This window comes from Lepus europaeus, chromosome 15, assembly GCF_033115175.1.
Source record: "Lepus europaeus isolate LE1 chromosome 15, mLepTim1.pri, whole genome shotgun sequence".
NCBI lineage: Eukaryota > Metazoa > Chordata > Mammalia > Lagomorpha > Leporidae > Lepus > Lepus europaeus.
The window spans coordinates 28391943-28412956 of record NC_084841.1 but is presented as its reverse complement, the minus strand read 5'-3'; the positions used below and the strand labels follow the sequence as shown (position 1 = coordinate 28412956).

The 21014-nt window shown below is 37.6% G+C and overlaps 1 protein-coding gene across 1 annotated transcript in view; it reads right to left on the bottom strand.

The window, feature by feature from the left end:
* SPEF2 (sperm flagellar 2) overlaps positions 1 to 21014 on the bottom strand; it is a 184048-nt gene that overhangs the window by 133068 nt on the left and 29966 nt on the right. The window contains exons 8-10 of the mRNA XM_062211927.1: positions 18669 to 18857; positions 14411 to 14598; positions 6393 to 6561 (exon numbers count right to left, since the gene is read on the bottom strand). Of these exons, the coding sequence (XP_062067911.1) occupies positions 6393 to 6561; positions 14411 to 14598; positions 18669 to 18857 (546 nt within the window). The remainder of the gene's footprint in view (positions 1 to 6392; positions 6562 to 14410; positions 14599 to 18668; positions 18858 to 21014) is intronic.

Here is a 21014-nt window from a genome sequence, read left to right as displayed (position 1 = left end):
TTCTCCCTCTGAAACTCTGAACTGAAAATCACTGACATATCAGGCAGTCAGGAACACCATGCTGACTGCAAGTTTAACTACCAAGGGCACTAAGACTAAGCCACTGGGAGAGACTCTCTCTCCTGAAAATGTAGTGAGGTTGAAATCCAATAACAAAATTAGATGCAAACAGTGAGTAGGGGATTCAATTGCTTAGACTGATTCCAGAAATGCTCAAAACCACACCTTTATAAGATCAGTGGAAGAGTAGCTTAGTCATCACAGACAGACAAGTTCCTATTCCTGGTTCCACCCATGCCCTGGCGAACTATTGTGGCCCTTCAATGTTTGGTACATTGAATGCGGTACACTGAGAATTATAGCAGCTCAATGTATTTCAAAGCATAATTGTGAGGTCGAAACAGAACAAGAGACTCAAGGCTACTGCAAGTCTGCAAAGCCCCAAGTGCCCTTGGGACAGCATCACCCTGAGTTCATATCATTTCTCTCCCTTGGCTGCGCTTCCAAGCAGTTCTGGTGGTGGTGACTGGCCAAATAAATACATCAAACTGCACTCTTCAATTTATTTTTTTAAATATTTATTTTATAATTGGTTAAACTATGATCTACTCATCAGGAAAGTGGTGGTTCATCTTGAGATCACTTCTATACTAATTTCTATGGTCTTGCTGTCCAAAGGAATTTTCTAGAAAGTTCTACACCTGAATTTCTCTCTCCACTGCTATTGCCCATCTAGAACTAGTCAGAGAGCCAAACTTGACTGTGATTTCGGATTTCACAAACTATGTAGACATTATGACTTACCTATCTTGCAACTGTAAAGTTGACACAGGATATTTCCACCTGGACTACCAACTTCCATCACAATGACTACTATCAGCTTCTCTATCGTCTCTATTTCACTGTCAAGTTGACAGCTCAAAGGGGGTGTAAATTACCTCCAAAGAACTTAAAGGCATCACTGAGCAATGTATCAAAGACTACCACAGGTCCATTGGCCAACAAGTCCTGGGCACTGGACTTGTTGGGCAACAGGGTGGGAATCTTTCTGATGGGAGAGTTTCGCTCCTCAGACTAGCACATTTACCTCATACCAAAATTCAGACTTTGTTGGATACATACAAGCTTCTCTAGATTGTCATTATGTTCTTACTCTACCTGTCTGCTATGACACAGCTTTAGAGTTTAGTCTTAGAGCCTTCTCTAAAATACTTGGTGGGAAATCCAAGAAACTGACTGAAGAAAAAGTGGACTTGATGCAAAGAAATTGAGTCCATAGTTCCCAAAGTAGGTAAAGGACAAACCAGAAAAATCAGTGGTAGGAAGCCCAGAAAAAATCTTAACCATCCTTTATCTTTTCTGGATCCAAAGAGGAGGGAGTTTGGAAGAAGCTTTCTATAGTCTACATGTTAATAGTAAAGAGAAAAAAAGAATAGTGGGAACTCACTCTAATTTATTCATGCCATTCATCTGGGACTCTTCTCTTGGGCTCTGATATTACTTCCCACTCTACTTCACTTCTATCTGAATGCCAAATTCTCTGGCTTTATAAATCACTTTTCAGTTCTGGTATAATGCCTTAGATATGATACCTAAGTCAACTATTCCTACCATGGTTTTATAATTAACTTAGATTGTCTGATTCTGTTGATTTGAAGCAATATATCTTTCCAATGACCCAAGTGCCCCTTCCATCTTCTTTAGTCATAAAAACAATTCTCTGACCTCTACCTCTATTCACAAACATTGGAAAATAGACTTAATTCCTGGAGACCATGGGCCTACAGTAACTATAGCTCCCTTTAAAACTAAGATATTGATATTCTGTTCTATAAGTTATAATTGTTATGTTTGATTATCGGTATTCTGGAGCACACCTGTGACCCTACAAGGACACAATGAGGCTTGATCTCAAAAAGTCAGCCAAAGAAACTTAACATTATCAAAGAAATTTACGAGTTTAGAGGTCAAACTCTCAACACATGAAAAGGAGAAATTGCAGCTATGAAATACATAATCTTAAAAATAAAATTAAGATGATATTAGGAATATTCCTTTCATTGCCAAACTTCTTTCCCAGCTCCTTTTAATTTTAGAGAATAATAATTCTTGTTGGCTACCTTGGGAAATATTTTTACTATAGCAGGTGCTCATGTGTTCAACAGGAATGATAATATGGTGCATCAAGTACAACAGCAGGCAGAGTTTTTGTGGTAGCATAACCCCACAGACATCTAAACTCCTATCATGTGGGCAACTACTTACTCTGCCTACTTAAAAATCAGTTGTAGTCAGATATATCTGAGAAGAAAAGACAAACATCAAACCTTTCAGGCCCTTCAGTACTTCACAATGAAATTATCTACATTTATATTGAAAATTGATAATTAAAATTGAATAAGCGTTGTAGTTTACCAAGAAAATCATCTTTATTGTCAAAGATAAGGCATTAAGACTTCTTTCTGAGCAAGGGAAGAAAAGAGGTCATGAAATAAGTAATTTCATTTGAAATTAAAGGTTTCTACATGCTTAGTAAGTTTCTATTTTAAACATTTTTTAAGCATCCTGAATAACCATGTAAGTTATGAGGTTCCAGGCAGCTTGGCCCAGCCCTGACTGTTGTGGCCATTTGGGGAGTGAGCCAGCAGGTGGAGGATCTCTCTTTCTGTATTTCTCCCTCTCTATAACTCTGTCTTTCAAGTAAATAGGCTTTTAAAAAATAATAAACCATGAAGGTTAGGCTGCTTCCTGGTCAAGGAACAAAGCAAAAGCAAAGTTGCTGAAAAGAGTCTACTGTCAACAAAAAAGATAGGAATTGGAGATTAGGAACAAGATGCTATATAGAGTTTTTGGGTCAAATAAATCAGATGAAACTCAAGAAGGAAGACATCTTCATGGTTCATTTAGTTCCACAGTCCTATCCTTCAGCTGGAAAAAACATCTGGTGATAATACACGCCATTGTACAAGCAAATTTCAGAATGGATATTTTCACATCATGTGCTTTAGTGACAGAAATATGAAGGTTAAACTAGGATATATACAAATACATTTTAAAGTCCAGTTAGTGGAAAATCATAAGCTAAAATGTTGTTGATAAAAATGTATGCTATAACAAATACTGTAACTTAATTGATCATGAACATAAACAATCATTTTTCATGAAAAAGCAACAGTAGCAATTAAAAATCATGATGAACTTAAAACAACATGAATGTTATTCTGGAAATGAAAAATTCTTCTTTCAAATTATAGCAATTCCAACTACAACATGGTTGGGGGCATTTACACTAGGACTCTGCGAATAGCTAAGTGGTCTGTGGCAGAGAGACTGCTCAGGAAAACCTGAGACTTCACGAAACCATAGCCATGAACTAATTTTAGTTTACAAGTAAAATAATTTGATTTGCAAGGGATTGGCTCCAAACTCCTCTTATCCCATGAATATAACAATTTGCATATACCTAATTCCCTTACATAAAAAATTTGGAGTATTTGCATGTAACCTAAGTACCTCCTCACACATACTTTAAAATACCTCTAAATTATTTATAATGCCTAATACAATGTTATCAATGTGTAATGGCTGCTATATAGTCTTCATTAGGGAATCAAAAGAAAATAAATTCTGTACATGTGTAGTACAAATGTATTTTTTTCCCAGGCATTTCCAGTCCACTACTGTTGATTCTGCTGATATGGAACCTATGGTTAAAGAGGGCAGACTCTAACTCTTAAATTCATTCAATAACTAACTGTTTATAACAAGCTATGTAAAACCAAATTCAATGGACTTTAAAAGTCATTTGCCAGGAAGTCCCATGAAAATATCTACATTTGGAAGAGTCTGAATTTCAACAAGAGGAGTCAACTGTGTAACTAAGAACCTCTGTTGCTATAGCGGGGCTGTACTGTCAGTTGCTCTAGGGAGCTGGGTCCCCTGGCTTAGCAACTCCCTATAATGCACTTGGTTTTAAGAGATCTTTCCTACTCTTTACTCAGTAACTCCTTGTTTCATTCCTGCAGCTGTTGCCTGGGAATCCAATGGAGTCTGGCTATTCCATGGTTCCATTCCTGCCTCCTTCTTAGAAAACAGAAATCTTTCTAGTTGCATCATTTTTGGATTAGCTCCTCCTTACATGTAGTCATATAAAAAATAAAGTATGATAATTTAGAAAATAACGTTAATCAGAATGAAATTTTTGGCAGCTATATTTGACACAGATAAGAGAATATGTTTTATGACAGTTTCTAGGTATACCATTAAAAAATTTTAAACCTGATAGTTTACTTAGAAAATGGTCTCTGAAAAGTATTGGCTCAAAATTAGGAGGCATCAGTTCTTTAAGGAAGGTAAATATGGACGTCAATAAAGTATGTTAAAAATATAAACTTCACGAAGATTAATTTCATGGTTGTGCGTTTACTTGAAGCATCCAAAAAATCCTAAGCAAACTCAAAATTAGCAAATGTTGACAACTGCTTCTTTCAGCTAAACCAGGATGTGTATCCTTCCATCTCTTGTGATAGAATATTCAAGCCAGATAATATGTATTTTTATAAGTTAAAACCTTTATTTTTTTACTAGTATTTAGGAATATTTAGGACAAGTTTTTGAAGTGACAAAAGCCTAAAAATAGGGAGTGATAATAGAGTAATTTACAGTATAACCTAAAACCTATGGCATATTTTTATTATGTAGTCAAAGTAATAGAGCATGTAAAACACCCATCAGAAATCCTAAGATGATTTTCACTTCTAGAAAAACAGTCAGCCAAGGCTGTTCACAAAATAAACTGCACTTCCTGAGGTTCACAAACTCCTAACGAAAAGTTTGTAATTTCCTGCAAAAGAAACATACTGGCTGCTTCAGGAAGTGGGTTAGACAAGCATGTTCCTGTGGTAACAGTTTCCCAAACACGAGTTAGAAAGACACATTTTTGCTAAACTGTAGCCTCTTAGGTCTCCTGATGTATGAGCAACAAGAATAAAGTAGCTTTGCTGAAAAATTATTTAGAAGCAAATATCCCATGAACCAGCAAAATCTGTCAAATAAAGTTACTTTTAACTTAAAACGGAAAGAAACCCCTAAACACAGTCTGATACTATCAAAACATTGTTATATGGCACTAATACTTTAGGCAGTAACACTAGATATAGAGTATCCTACAACCATATAAAACATTCACATATGTCCCTTAGGGCTCTTGTCAGTCCCTAATAAATAAAAATTCTCTTAGTGATACAAATGCATATTCATTTGATTAAAATGTGGTAAATTTAGATTCTCATAATTTTATTCTTTTTTTTTTCAAAAAATATTGCTCAATATTTACATGAGTGCTATTTTGTAGTTTTCTTGGTTTGTTGTTACTCATTCATTTTTATTCATTCATCCTTGCCACAAATATTTATTGAGTATCCATTAAATATCAGCAAATGATTGAATCAAAACTGCTTTGCTTTACTTTTTTTCTGGTTGTGCTTAATACCCATCTGGAAATAATTTAGTACTATTTTTAATAATAAAAAGCCCCATTCTTCATTTCATGGCTATTGATCTACTTAGAACTTCTATCCAAGAGCTAAGATTTTTCACATCTTTACTTCTAAGGGTTACATAGACTGGGGTGGTGACAGCTGGGTGGTTAAGAAGGAATTTAATGCATATTACTTCCATCTAACATGTAATGTATTTGAGTGTTTAAGAAATACTATTTTTCACATGTCACATAACAACAAAACGAGGTCAGTATACTGTTCTGTAAATTGGGAAGTTGAGTCTCTTAGCACTCAAGGGATTGGTCATCTAAGGTCATATTGTTATTAGCTGGCATTGCCAATGAAAGATCTGCCAAATTTCAAAGTTTTTTTTTTTTTGACAGCTCTTAAAAGCACAGTTGACATCTGATACTTATTTTTCAGTATTTTCATACAATATTGTTTGAACATATACTACTTATAAAGCCCAGAACTCCTCCCATTTTACCTGCAAAAACAAGATGCTATGTAGATCAATCACCACCAAAACACCCTTTAACAATGGCTTTTGAGGCAAACATAGATAGCTCATTCAAAGAAAAATGCAAATGGATAAATTAAAAATTTATAAATTTTTAAAATTTTTAAAAATTCTGAAAACCATCTTCCCAGACAATGCATTATGCTTGATATTTTTTCCAGAACATCCTTCTAATATTACTGGGAAGAACAGAGAGTATGTTATGAATAGTTTAGGAATCTAAAAGTAGTACCATAAATATAAATTAAACCAAGCAAAAATGCAAACATAAAATGTCTATTTTTTGGAGACAAATAAGATGAAAGCACAAAATTCATGTTAAAGAATTTATTATGTTGCATTACAGCTAATTATTTCACATTAACATGTACCTTGTAGTCGTCATAGTCATTGCTATCTAGCAAATCCCTTTTCTCCAGTTCTATAAGTTGTTCTTCAGTGGGTTTAGCAGCTATCTGCTTAATGGAGGCTTGCTCATATATGGGTTTTCCATTAAAAAATAGCTCCTTCCAATCATGCATCATCTTATGTGGAATCAGACTGTGGCAAAAAGAGGATGATAGAGATGTATCAATAGGTAGTCAAATATGTACTTTAAACTTTAGTCTTTTACTATATTTATGTCAATTCTCCTTCATTAGACTTAACATAAACAACAATTTTAATGACTATCTTGTGTGCAATGACAATACCAACACACATTAGGTGTTTCTGTTACAAATTCTTTACAAATTTGTAAACCCCCTGTGATCTTGAAAGGGCCTTAACAATTATTCATTCTTTCCATTTTGCATTGGAGGACACTGACATTATAGCATTTAAATGAGTTCTTAAATTTGAACAGCCTTTTGATATCAGAGCTGGGAATTAAAAACTTTAGATTTCTGATTGTGCTCATTATTTTAAGGCATATTGTTCTGTTATGCCACAATCAGTAAGAAAAATTTGATGTTTCAGTGGCATGCAGTAATAAGCATATGTTCAAATCTACCAGGTTCCAGTCATTTTCCTAGCCATTAGGGATTTAATAGCAAATGAAATCCCTATCCTCAAACAGAAGACCCTGGGAAAGGGGGTCAAAAATAATTGCACAAATAAATAAGAGTTCTGAATGAAAATCAGACAATGGGAAAATCTAGCTGTATGACTTGACTTAACTTGTTGGTTCAAAGAGCTCTTTGAAGAAGTGATTGAGGCCTAAATAATGCCCAGAAGATAACCGGGACACCGTGACCGGGAAAAATTTCCAAGACGAACAAAATGTGCAAAAGAAAAGAACCTGATATAATTCAGATGCGTTTTTCTAAAAATAGTTGGACTTGAACTTGAATCACAACTTAATAAGTAGTATTTCATTCGGGTACACGATTCAAAAGGCACTATGCCGAATGAAAAAGGCCAGGCACCAAAGGAAAATACCATGTGATTCCAGTTGTGTGAAGTGTGTAGAACGGGTCAATCTATGGAGCCATGAAGCAGAACAGGAATTACGGAGTGCTGGAGAGGTGGGAATGTACTTAATGAGCTCAGACTAGCAACCTTTCCTGACTGAAGACCTGCATAGTCTGGGGTCCTGAAGAACTCACTGTCCTCATGCTCATCTATCGTCTGCCTTTTCTTTCATTTTCTGTTACTTTTCAGGACTTTGAACTCCTCAGAATTACCTGTGTTCCTCCTTTTCAATTTTTAATACTCTCAATGATTCTACTATGATGTTTTGTAGAAGTTCTACTGTTCATGATTACAATCCATTAAAGTAGTCGGCATCTTTTGAAAAGGTTAGAAGCCAAAAAAAAAAAAACAAAAAAAAAAAACACCTTAACTATCTGACCTTTAATGTAAAATTATTTTCCTATTTAAGGATATAAGGACAAAACCAGACAATGTGACAGAAGTGGAATACTTTCTAAATAGCAGCTTTAGTCATAAAGAATAATAGTCTCCTTGGTCTTGGCCAAGCTTCTCCTTTTCCTCAGAATTCTGACCTTATTACTGTCCACCCGATCCATTACGTTCCTGAGTAGGAAATCGCCTGCTATGGCTCCTGAGGATGCTGAATGCCTTCCTTTCTTGCTAACTGAAATTCTTAAGATTCATGCATACATTTGTGCTAGCTATTCCATTTTCTACAGTGATCTAAATTCCATCAGCTCACCTCACACCAGCCTGGTCTGGTAATGCAATTCCTTACTCAAGATGGAACTAGTAAGGAAGAAACAGTCATGGTTTACTTGTACATCTTTACTTTTCTAGTTTAGAGTAGACTTTGTTCACTTTAAATAACTTGACCAGGAAACTCAAGCGAGGTGGTCTTCTTTAGATCAACAGTCTCTATGTGTCAGTTATGGTTCTTGTATGTTGTATAATTGCTATTTAAACATACAAGTAGGAGCTGGTACTGTGGTGCAGAAGGTTAAGCCTCCGCTGCAGGGCTGGCATCCCATATGGGTGGTGGTCTGAGTCCCAGATGCTCTACTTCCATTACAGCTCCCTGCTAATGTACCCAGGAAAGCAATGAAAGATGGCTCAAGTCTTTGGGCCCCTGAATCCACATGGGAGACCTGGAGGAAGCTCTGGGCACCTGGCTTCGGCCTGGCCCAGCCCTGGTCATCGCAGCCATTTGGGGAATGAACCAGCAGATGAACAATCCCTTTCTCTCTCTCTCTCTCTCTCTCTCTCTCACTCTCTCTCTCTCTCTCCCCCTCCTTCTCTCTCTGTATTTCTGACTTTCAAATAAAATTTAAAAAATGCAAGTATTTTAAGTTTTTAAAGCCTTTATTTTGAGATAATTATAAGCAATTATACAAGAGTACTTCAAAAAGTATAAAAATTAAATTAGAAGATAAATTTACTTTGATGCAAAAAATTGAAATTTATATATACAAAGCATTTTCACAAACTGTATGGAAGGTGTCTGTTATGAAAAAAATTATACATGAGTTTCAAAATAGTGTTTTTGTTTATCTTATACTGTCACCTTGCCATGTTCACTTGTCAGTTCTAGGTGATTTCCTGGCATTTTCTCAACAGACAATCGTGCCATCTGAAAATAGGTAAACGTTTGTTTCTTCATGTCTGTATAGCTTTTATTTCCTTTTCATGCCTTGTTGCACTCGCTACAACTTTTAGGATTATGTTGAATAAGAGCAAAGGATATGAACATCCTTTCCTATTCCCAAACTTCGGTGAAATGTACGAAACTCTTCACTTTTATGTATAATGTTACTTGTAGGGTACTTTTTGTGAGGTTGAGACCGTTTCTCTTTTATTTTGATAGTCCAAAGTATTTTCATTATGAATGATTATTGAATTCTGCCAAGTGCTTTTTCCGCATTCATGCATTTTGTCATGTGATTTACTCTTCAACCTGTTAATATGGTGGACTGGACTGACTGACTTTGAACATGGAACCAGCATGCATCCCTGCAGTACGCTCTACTTGATCTTGATATATAATTGCTTGTATGTCCTTGAATTCTAATTGCTAATATTTCATTAATTATGCATCTGTATTCATAAGGGATAGTTGTCTCCAGTCTGTCCTTCCTTCCTTCCTTCCTTCCTCCCTCCCTCCCTCCCTCCCTCCCTCCCTCCCTCTCTCTCTCTCTCTCTCTCTCTCTTTCTTTCTTTCTTTCTTTCTTTCTTTCTTTCTTTCTTTCTTTCTTTTTTGCCTTCTGTCTTGCTCTGGTTTTGACATCAGGGTAACACCGACTTCATAAAATGAATTTAGGAAATTTCCTTCATTTTTATAGAAGTTATTACGTAGAATTGGTGTTATTCCTTACTTAAATGTCTGGGAGAATTCCTCAATGAAATCATCTAGGACTAGAGATTTCTTTTTTTCTTTTTCTTTTTTTTTTTGACAGGCAGAGTTAGTGAGAGAGAGAGAGACAGAGAGAAAGGTTTTCCTTCCGTTGGTTCACTCCCGAAATGGCCGCTACAGCCGGTGCGCTGCGTTCGGCGCGCTGCGGCCGGAGTGCTGCGCTGATCCAAAGCCAGGAGCCAGGTGCTTCCTCTTGGTCTCCCTCGCAGGTGCAGGGCCCAAGCAGTTGGGCCATCCTCCACTGCACTCCCGGGCTACAGCAGAGAGCTGGTCTGGAAGAGGGGCAACCGGGACAGAATCCGGTACCCCGACCGGGACTAGAACCCAGTGTGCCGGTGCCACAGGTGGATGATTAGCCAAGTGAGCCGTGGTGCCGGCCTAGAGATTTATTTTTTTTTTTGAGGGTTTCAAAATTAGAAATTAATTTCCTTAATAGTTACAGACCTATTCAAATGATGTATTACAGATAGATGGTTTGCATGTTTTGAGGAACTGGACCACTTAGTTGGCATATTTATGTGTGCTGAGTTATTCATGGTACCTGACGGCCCCAAAATTATATTCTCTGCTTCATTCCTGATATTAATAATTTGTGCCCTCTCTCTCTCTCTCTTCCTCTCCCTCTTCCTCTCTCTGATAACATTACTAAAGGTTTGTTGATTTTAATGATATGTATATATATATATTTTATTAAACTTTTATTTAATGAATATAAATTTCCAAAGTACAGCTTATGGGTTACAATGGCTTCCCCCTCCCAAAACTTCCCTCCCACCCACAACCCTCCCCTTTCCCGCTCCCTCTCCCCTTCCAATCACATCATGATTCATTTTCAATTCTCTTTATATACAAAAGATCAGTTTAGTATAAGTTAGGTAACGATTTCAACAGTTTGCCCCCATATAGCAACACAAGGTGAAAAAAAAATACTGTTGGAGTACTAGTTATAGCATTAAATAAGAGTGTACAGCACATTAAAGACAGAGATCCTACATAATATTTTTTTTTAAAAAATAATTAATTTTCTATGCCATTTCCAATTTAACACCAGGTTTTTTTTTTTTTTCATTTCCAATTATCTTTATATACAGAAGATCGATTCAGTATATAATTAGTAAAGATCTCATCAGTTTGTACCCCCGCAGAAACACAAAGTGTAAAAATACTGTTTCAGTACTAGTTATAGCATCACTGCACATTAGACAACACATTAAGGACAGATCCCACATGAGATGTAAGTACACAGTGACTCCTGTTGCTGACTTAACAATTTGACACTCCTGTTCATGGCGTCAGTAATCTCCCTAGGCTCTAGTCATGAGTTGCCAGGGCTATGGAAGCCTTTAGAGTTCGCTGACTTTGATCTTATTCCGATAGGGTCATAGTCAAAGTGCAAGTTCTCTCCTCCCTTCAGAGAAAGGTACCTCCTTCTTTGATGGCCCCGTTCTTTCCAATGGGATCTCACTCACAGAGATCTTTCATTTAGGTCTTCTTCTTCTTTTTTTTTTTTTTTTCTTTTCCATGGTATCTTGGCTTTCCATGCCTACAATACTCTCATGGTCTCTTCAGCCAGATCCGAATGCCTTAAGGGCTGATTCTGAGGCCAGAGTGTTGTTTAGGAGCTCTGTAATTAACACACAATTATTCCTAGGTGTTTAAATTTTAACTGAAAAGTGATCCCTGTTAAATTTAAGAGTCGAAAAAGAGAGGGAGGAGATGTACAATTTGGGACATGCTCAATCAGACTTGCCCCAAATGGTGGAGTTAGAAATGTGCCAGGGGATTCCAATACAATCCCATCAAGGTGGCATGTACCAATGCCATCTCACTAGTCCAAGTGATCAATTTCAGTTCACAATTGATGGCTCTGATAGGTCTAAGAGTCAAAGGGATCACACAAACAAGACAAGTGTCTGCTAATACTAACTGATAGAATCAAAAAGGGAGAGAAAGATCCAACATGGGAAGTGGGATACACAGCAGACTCATAGAATGACAGACGTCCTAAACAACACTCTGGCCTCAGATTTTAATGATATTTTTAAAGAACCAGCTCATTGTTTCCATGGGTTTTATTGTTTGTTTGTCTTTTAGGCTCAATTTCACTTACTCCTGCTCTTATTTCCTTTCTTCTTTCTTTGCTTTGGATGTATTTTTCTCTTCTTGATTCATGAACTTGGATTTGAATGTCTTGCATGGCTGATTTGAAATTTTTTCTCTTCTCTTATTCATGTATTTGGTGATATACATTTCTGACAGCAGTGTTTTTAGCTATGTCTCACAAACTTTGTACTTTAACTTTCACTCAGTTGAGTGTATTTTTTTTTTACCTTGAGGTGTCCTCTTTGACTCAAGGATTTAGAAGTAAGCTCCTGAATTTCGTGGCATTCATAGGCTTTCCTGTTATTTTTCTGTTATTGATTCCTGCTTTGATTTCATTGTGGTCAAAGAGTACACTCTCTGATTTGAATATTTTAAATTTGTTGACGTTTGTTCTATGGTCTAGGATATATATTGTCTGTCTTGACACATGCTCCATGGAAGTTGGAAAAGAATCTGTACTCTCTGACAATGGGTGTAGTGTTTATCAGAAATAATTGGTCAATAACTATTATTTCTTTGTTTTCTAGATCCTTGCTGACTTTCTGTCTAGTTCTACCAATTGTTGCAGTCTCAGATTATGACTGAGGAGGCTTCCTTTCATCTTTCAATTGTATAGATATTTTTTTCTTCATGGAAAATCAGTCTGCTTTATTTACCTTTCTGTATCTTTTATTTTGCATATTTTCCCCCTTCTGATCATCTTATTTTCAAATTTTTGTGTAATCCTTTCATTTGTAACCCTTTTATAACTTAGCTTCCTCATAATTTTATTCTTATAATTTATGAACTGTTGAATTCATATTAATTGGAAAAGTAGTTTTAAACATTTATTCTTTCAGTACTTTCGCTTTTCAGGGTTAGTTATTTTCTTTTTCTTCCATCTTGTACCTTATTAGTTTTATCTTCAGGATGTCCTCATCACGTTATCTCATTTACTAGATTCTTCTATGGCATAGGGCACAGGACAGCAAGGTGAGCGCACAGAGGAATCCCTACTCATGTTCGGGGTGATGGGGAGCTTTCCCTCTTCTATCTGTCCCAGACCTTATCTGGTTTTCATTCTTTCCATTGTGACTTCTCAAGATCTCAAGCTGGGTAACCTGAGAGGTGTGTGAATCTAACTGGATGATCTTGTTCTTGTCTTTGTGGAATTACTTTCACTGAGGTCCACCATGGGGCCACCCCCTTCAGCTTTCCTCCGAGGACATCAGAAATAGGTCTGCGAAGCCCCTGCTCCGCCTGCTTGACTGAGTTTGCTGAGGAAATTCTCCACCAGACCCTCTCCTCAGCAGACATTAGGTGAGATCACGCCGGGAAACTATTCTGAGTGCAAGTTACAGGCTGAAAAGAACTACAGTGGAGAAGGGAGATCATGTTACAGATTATGTTTCCCTTTTTACTTTGTCCACTAAGAATCTCAGATCATCTCTGTGAGTGAGATCCCAATGGAAAGAATGGGCCATCAAGGAAGGAGGTATCTTTCTCTGAAAGAAGGAGAGAACTTCCACTTTGACTATGGCCTTGTCTAAATAAGATTGGAGTTGGTAAACTCAAGAGGCTTCCAGAGCCTTGGCAGCTCATGACAAGAGCCTAGGGAGATTACTGATGTCATAAATAAGAGTGTCAATTGCTAAATCAACAACAGGAGTCACTGTGTACTTACTCCCCATGTAGGATCTCTGTCCTTAATGTGTTGTACTATGAGAATTAATGGTAAAACTAGTATTCAAACAATACTTTATACTTTGTGTGTTTGTGTGGGTGCAAACTGTTGAAATCTTTACTTAGTATATACTAAGTTGATCTTCTGTATAAAAAGATAATTAAAAATGAATCTTGATGAAGAATGGGATGGGAGAGGGAGTAGGAGATGGGATGATTTGCGGGTGGTAGGGTGGTTATGGGGGGAAAAACTGCTATAATCCAAAAGTTATACTATCTAAATTTATATTTATTAAATAAAAGTTAAAAAAAAGCTGTAGTTCAGTTGTGCTGACAAATCTATTGATGCCTATCTATCTGTGTTTCGATGTACTTTGTTTTACATCTCTACTTTAAAATTGGATCTTCCTTTCTTATTATTTCTTTTTAATAGTTTTGACTATTTCCTCACAAGTATGCTGTTTTCTTTAACACACTGCAAAAGATTGAGATATAATAATTAGCGAAATAAAAATCTTTCATTGCATAAAGTTCATGGTGTTTCAAATTACCATAGTCATCTCTATAAATTGCAGAGAATTTAGACAAAATTTTCAAATGGAAAAAGACACAAATATACCCTAAATAAAGCTAATTGGTGGGTGAGCCAACTCAATAATCAGGGTCATCTAAATCCTACTTCTTTGTTTTTCCAAGACACATTTTAGTGTCTCTCCACTTACCAACATAGTATCTATAATCTTATCCTTTCTCATTCTCTCTGGTGTCTCTACTGTAGTAATTATAAAGGGCAATACTTACTTATTTGTCAACATACGATAATCTGCCACCTTAGTGGACAAGTCAAGTATCTGATCCAAGATTTCGGCACACACTGCATAATGCTTTTTGTAACGAGCTTGAGCTCTTTCCACAGCGATCTGCTCATGAATTTCCTTCTCTCTAAGGATCTGTTCTTCGAAATCAATCTTGGCTTGCTTTGCCAAGGCCTAAAATGACAAAAATATATTTTATTTCGTATTTGTTCAGTGAATCAAGTGACAATAATGTCATTATTTCAAAAGCCAAAGAAAGTCTTCTAATAGAATGAAACCTCCTTTTTACATTAGGAAAATTTTAATCATGAATAATAAGCATTTTCCCCTTAATTGAGTAAGTATTGAATCTAATGGCTTAAAATAATACTGGAAACATTCTACCCTTAGTTTGTTTTATCAACAAAACATAACACAGGGAAACATGGTCTTCCAAGGGAAGCCTAATGTGGATTAACAATAAAGTGGGTTATGAGCTTTCAAAAAGAGGTCCTCAGTTCATGGACTGCAAAGAGTCAAGGATCACCGAGAAACAGGCAAATCTGTAGAAGACTCCCGGCACACGGGACCCTCACACCCACCTCAGGAGCCTTAACCTGGACTCCTCCACCAAGGAGCCACTGCCCGTGGCCATTCAGTGCAAAGAGTTCTGTGATACTGATGTATAGTTAGGAAATATTTTGAAATTTCCTGACTGTGCTGCTTTTAAAATATATTTGCAGGGACTGGCACTCTGGTATAGCAGGTTAAACCTCTACCTGTGATGATAGCATCCCATATGGGCACTGATTCGATATCCGGGTACTATACTTCCGATCCAGCTCCCTACTATTGCACCTGGGAAAGCAGCATAAGATGGCCCAAGTGCTTGGGCCCCTACACCCATGTGGGAGACTCAGGAACAGCTCTGGGCTCCTGGCTCAGCCCTGGCCATTGTGGCCATATGGGGAGTAAACCAGAGGATGGAAGATTTCTCTCTCTCTCTCTCTATCTCTCCCTCCCTCCCTTTCTCTCTCTCTCTCTCTCTCTCTCTCTCTCTCTCTTTCTCTCTCTCTCTGTAACTTTGCCTTTCAAATAAATAAAAAGTAAATCAAAAAATTTGGGATTTCTCTTGAAATACAAGTAAGTTTAAAAATAAAATAAAATAAATTTTCCAATAAATGTTAAATATGTTGACAACAACTATAAAACCCTCTGCTGTTAACAGCCTTAATAAATTAATAACATTTGCTTGTAAAAAATACCTCTGTTTATTAGAAAATAATAAAATACTTCGTTTGTCACCACCCTCTATTGGGCATGCAATATTATTTTGTTTAGAGAACTTTTTCTTTGCATACAATACAGAAGTCAAACTCAGCCCCGCCAAACTAAGTGCAACACACTACTCAATTTAGTGGCATTAAAATTACTTCTCAAATAGTTATGCCAGATCTTGAGAAATTCCATCGTTTCATCACTTCCTGTGACAACCCAGCAAGTGTAAAAGGCAGCGAGCTTGGCATCTGGAGGAACTGCTGTTCCGTTGAAGAGCCAGAACTCAAATTCTTGCTGTGAGACCTTGGACAAGTTGTCTAGCCCCCTACATCTCTGCTTTAAAATGAGGATGTTAATAATATTCAGCAGACACAGGAAAATGAAGCAAACCATCTTGTCAGAGCAGGTATTTCTTACCATGATACAACTTATAAGTGATGAGATGCATGGCAATGGAGTTCTAGGCAAAGTCTATCGTTTGTTTTGCTATTGATACTTTATTTTGTGTATTTTATTTTTGTTAGGAAATGGGTTGGATGGCATGACCTTTAAAGTCATTTATTTTTGGTACATCCAGGAATCACAGAAGAATTTGTAATTGTTATATTTTAAATGTCTTGTATTCATGGAAAAAGAATATAATTTAAGTACAACTTCGTAGCATGCTTCACAAAAACAGTTCAGAGGAATAAAAGAATCCAAGAGACTAGGAACATTAGGTGAGAATTTACAGAGACTGACACTAAAATGGGCCATGAGGAAGTTTTCCACGGTGTCTCTGAAACATGCAAAAATTGAGAAAGTGAAGGAATAGGATTAATCTACAAACAAACAAAACCTTAAAGAGAACAATAGAATTTCCTCTTCAACAAGGAAAGAGCGTTCAGCCTTGGGTGCTGATGCTGCTGTATACGGCTTTCTTCTCTCCCTCCCTCTTTCTCCCTCTCTCTCCCTCATTCCTCTATTCCATCCAGCTATCTAGGCTTCCTTCTTCTTCTCCTTTTTTTTTTTTTTTTTTTTTTTTTTTTTATCTACTCCCACCATCAACTTTGTGCTAAACCTACCACAGTTTCCTGTCTCACTGCGGCAAAGTAGGTTGCAGCCCTAAAAAGAGAAAGAAGGAAAGGAAAAAGGAAGTCTGTGGGAGGTAGCAAATCTCAGCAGCTAACAGCTCGGACTTGGAGAGTCTGATCGAGCTGGCTTTGCTCACTATTAGCTGATGAACTGTGCGACTTTGTCTTCTAGGCTTCATTTTCCTAATGTGTAAATGAGGATAGTGTCCTCCCCTGAGGCCACAGAAGACAGGTGAGGTCCGTGTTCCCCCGGCTCGGTGGTTCCCCACTCCACCCAGCCCCACTGTTTAGGCCATTCCTGAGCTACAGAGGTGCATCATTTCCCTGACTCTGGAGACCATGGTACTTTCCAAATGCTATTTCTAAAACTGTCCTAACTTTGCCAAAGCTTACGCTGCATTTTCATGGAGGATCATAGTAGAAGTCATGAAACTAATGAATAAAGAAGCACTTTTCCATTTTCTGAAAACTTTTTTTTTTTTGTGCTTCTGGGTTTTATGATTATTTCATACAGTAAAACAGGGTATCCAAAGTGTCACTCATACAAGTTCTTATTCTCTTCAATCAACTCTGGGCTACTGAATTAAACAGGTCTGAAACATTCCCAGTGGGAAACAGACAAGAGGCAATTCATATAATCCAGTAACAAATCTATATACATACATATATACAATAATTGAAATTTTTATATATATATATATATATATATATATATATAGGCCCTTTGATAACTGGAAATATATATCCAGTTATCAAAGGGCCTATCCAGGGGCCAGGCATTGTGGCACAGTAGGCTAAACCTCCGCCTGTGGTGCTGGCATCCTATATGGGTGCTGGTTTGTGTCCCTGCTGCTCCTCCTTTGATCCAGCTCTCTTCTTATGGCCTGGGATAGCAGTAAAAGATGGTCCAAGTGCTTGAACCCACTTGGGAGACCCAGAAGAAGCTCCTGGTTCCTGGCTTCGGGTTCCCCCAGCTCCGGCCATTGTGGCCATTTGGGAAGTCAACCAAGTCTCTCTCTCTCTCTGAGTGTGTATGTGTGTGTCTGTAACTCTACCTCTCAAATAAACAGAATCTTAAAAAAGGGGCCTATCCCTGGCGACACCATCAGTGTGCACAGAGTACACCTAGCAGCTGGATTTTGGTTTCTACCATTCTCAACGTAAGCACATCACAGTACCACACAAAAAATGACGTTTGCTAGTTCTGTGGAAAGGATGATACAATACGGGCCTGGGACATCCTGCTATATTAGAAGGCTCATGGTGTCTTGTTGAGAAGCAGCAGCTTGAAAGTTGTCTTGCTGCCTGAGAATATTCACCTAGAATAACCTACAGCAGTGTCTACTCTAGTGAAACTAGAGGACGTCAAAGAAAAAGAAAGTTTTTTGGGGTGTCTAGAAAAAAAAGTAATAACTCAAGGAAATGAAAGTAAGATTATCATCAGTCTTTGCTGACAGCAACACTTTATCTCAAATAAAATAGTGCACTGAAGATATTCAATTAAGGGAAACGTGAACCACAAATTCATATACAGCAAAAACTGACAATCATGTGTTACGAGTACACACTGTCATCAAGATACAGAACCTCAGGGAATATTGTCAGGAGTCCTCCTCAGGAATCTGGTGGAGGAGGAGAAACTTCAGGCAATCAAAATGACCAGAGGGATGTGGACATGGTGTTGGTGATCAGGATTAAGCATTCAGTTACCTGAGTAATCAAAACTAAAAGGAGAAAGTGCAGCATGCAGTGGCTACATACCATCAATGGAGATTACATGAAAGTAAAAATGGATAGATAGTAAGCAGAGCACATAAAAGATGAACTCTTGTTGGGTGCTGGTAATATAATACACAACCTGGTGGAAAGGATTGAAAGTAACCTGAGGAAGATTCTAAGGGAGACATTATTTACCGCTTCTCGATCAAGTGCATCCTGGAAATCTTTCAGTCGCCTTTCCTCATACTGCTTTTCTCTGAAGATCCTGTTTTGCCATAGGACATCCTTCTCGTGCCGGGCGTGCATGAGCTGCACTGCAATCCTGCGCTCCTGCTGGGACTGCCGCATCAGCCGGTTAATCAGCTGCTCCTCCCGGTAAGCCTCCTGCACACACCAGGGGGAGGGCCAAGTACTGATCAAGGTGGTGTCCAAATGTTCCACTGGGGAAAGATGACTATACCTACATAATGTGCAGAAGGCACACTTTTGCTCAGTCAACTCCTGCCATTTCATTTAAATTTGAACATGGCAAGAATCCAGTTATAAAATTAAAAATATTCAACCAAGGGAATATAATTTGGGTATTCTGAATTATTAGAATTTTGCACCACATAATAACTTTACTTTCTAAAAATGTCATTTATTTGAGAGCTAGAGAGAAACAGAGAGAGAGAGAAAATCAAAGGAAGATAGAGCAAGTGGGCGAGCTCCCATTTGCTGGTTCACTCCCCAAACGCCTGCAATGGCACAGGATGGATCAGGCTAAAGCAGGGAGTCTGGAACTCAATGCAGGTCTCCCACATGGGTGGCAGGGACCCTATTACTTGAGCCATCACCCCTGGCCCCCTGGTCTTCACTAGGAAGAAGCTGGAGTCAGTAGCTAATGCACAGAGTTGAATTCAGATACTGTGTTATGGGGATGTAGACATTCCCAAACAGTATCCTAACTGCTGGGCTAAATGCCTACCCTTCACAATTATTTTAAATGAATCATTCTTTCCTTTGAAACATAAATAGTTTAGGTGACTTTGTTCAAGGTGTTATAAAGAAGTACTATATCCCTTAATTTGTAAGAATGATTTTAGAAGTCTGAAGTTCTGTTACGCTTATTCTAATACGACTGCTAGTTACACAAAAAATGTACACATTGTCCAGCTGAAGACTACAGATCTGATTAGCTCCCAGTGGGGACATCTGCACAATCATGTGAGCAAAAGCTAAAAAATGATAGATCATAAAGACTGGAGTTGAGGTTAAGTGGAAATGGCCTATGGTTCATGTTAGAAAATCTGAACGGTCATAATCTGAAAGAGAAACTAGATGTACACTATTTTTTGGCTGTTTTAGGAGAGCAGAGGGCAACCAGTAAATAAACAAGTGGCAAAGACATTAACTGGGAATCAGAGAATCTGGCTATTGCATTGCAGGTGCACCATCAATGGGCTGTGCGGTCTTGGGCAAGCAATAACTCAGTATCACAGACCTATTTCTTGGCCGGCACCAATGGGAGGTTTAGGCAGAAGATGATCTCCAGGGTCTCATCAAGCTCTCTGACTGTCTAAACAGAGACATCATGTGGAAAGAGGAAGTAACTGTAGTAGTCACTGGGGACACAAAATAGTATCTGGGTACTAGGGCTTTCCATTTCACTATGCAATCTAATGACTTCAGAAAAATGTGGCATCATTAGTGACACTATCTCATGTGATCTCTCCCATTATATGATTACAGGAGAGAGACTATATATTTAACAGAACAAGATGTAAATAACAGCATGGTGCTAAATGCTAAAACCTGAACCTGAGAGTTACTTAGAAGTGTACATTAAACAAAAGTTCAGCTAAACACAAATGTGAATTTCTATGCATAATATATGTTAAAGTCACCTCAAATTTCAGGTCATTATTGATAATGATAGCTTACTATATATTCCTCTAACTACAAAATCCACAGAAGATAGGATTTTGAATGTTTCTTACCATAAAGAAATGTCAAACTTATGAGAAGACGGATACAAAATATTGGACTTTACAATATATGCACACATATCAAAACATCATATGACGCCTCATGAATGTGTACAATTTTTATGTGTCAGAAATATAAAAGGGCAATTGTGAAACATATAGCTCATCTAGACATAAAATTCTAAAAGCTTTAATGTTAGTCATCTGTTTTCTTTTGATTCAGTATTGGAGACAAGGCAGAAAGTAAAAGTGGCTAAAGTTCTCCCTAGAAGGAAGTCATCCATAACTTGCAATGTTACCCTAGAAATATTCCTATCAAAATGCAGAATCTATTTTCACTCCTTAAATACGAGATGCAGGGTGACCATTAACTTGAACTGACCAAAGGGACATCAGAAAACACACACACACAGTGGAGGTCCGTTTTTCTTAATCCTCCCTGCCAATGCCATCACGTGCATAACCTGCTAGACAATGAGTCCTTAGGGAGAGAAGCACCAGTCTTCCAGCTGATGCCTTCTTTCCTGCTGGAGCCACCAGCAGTCATTCAGAGCTAGTGAAGTCACCCACTTGC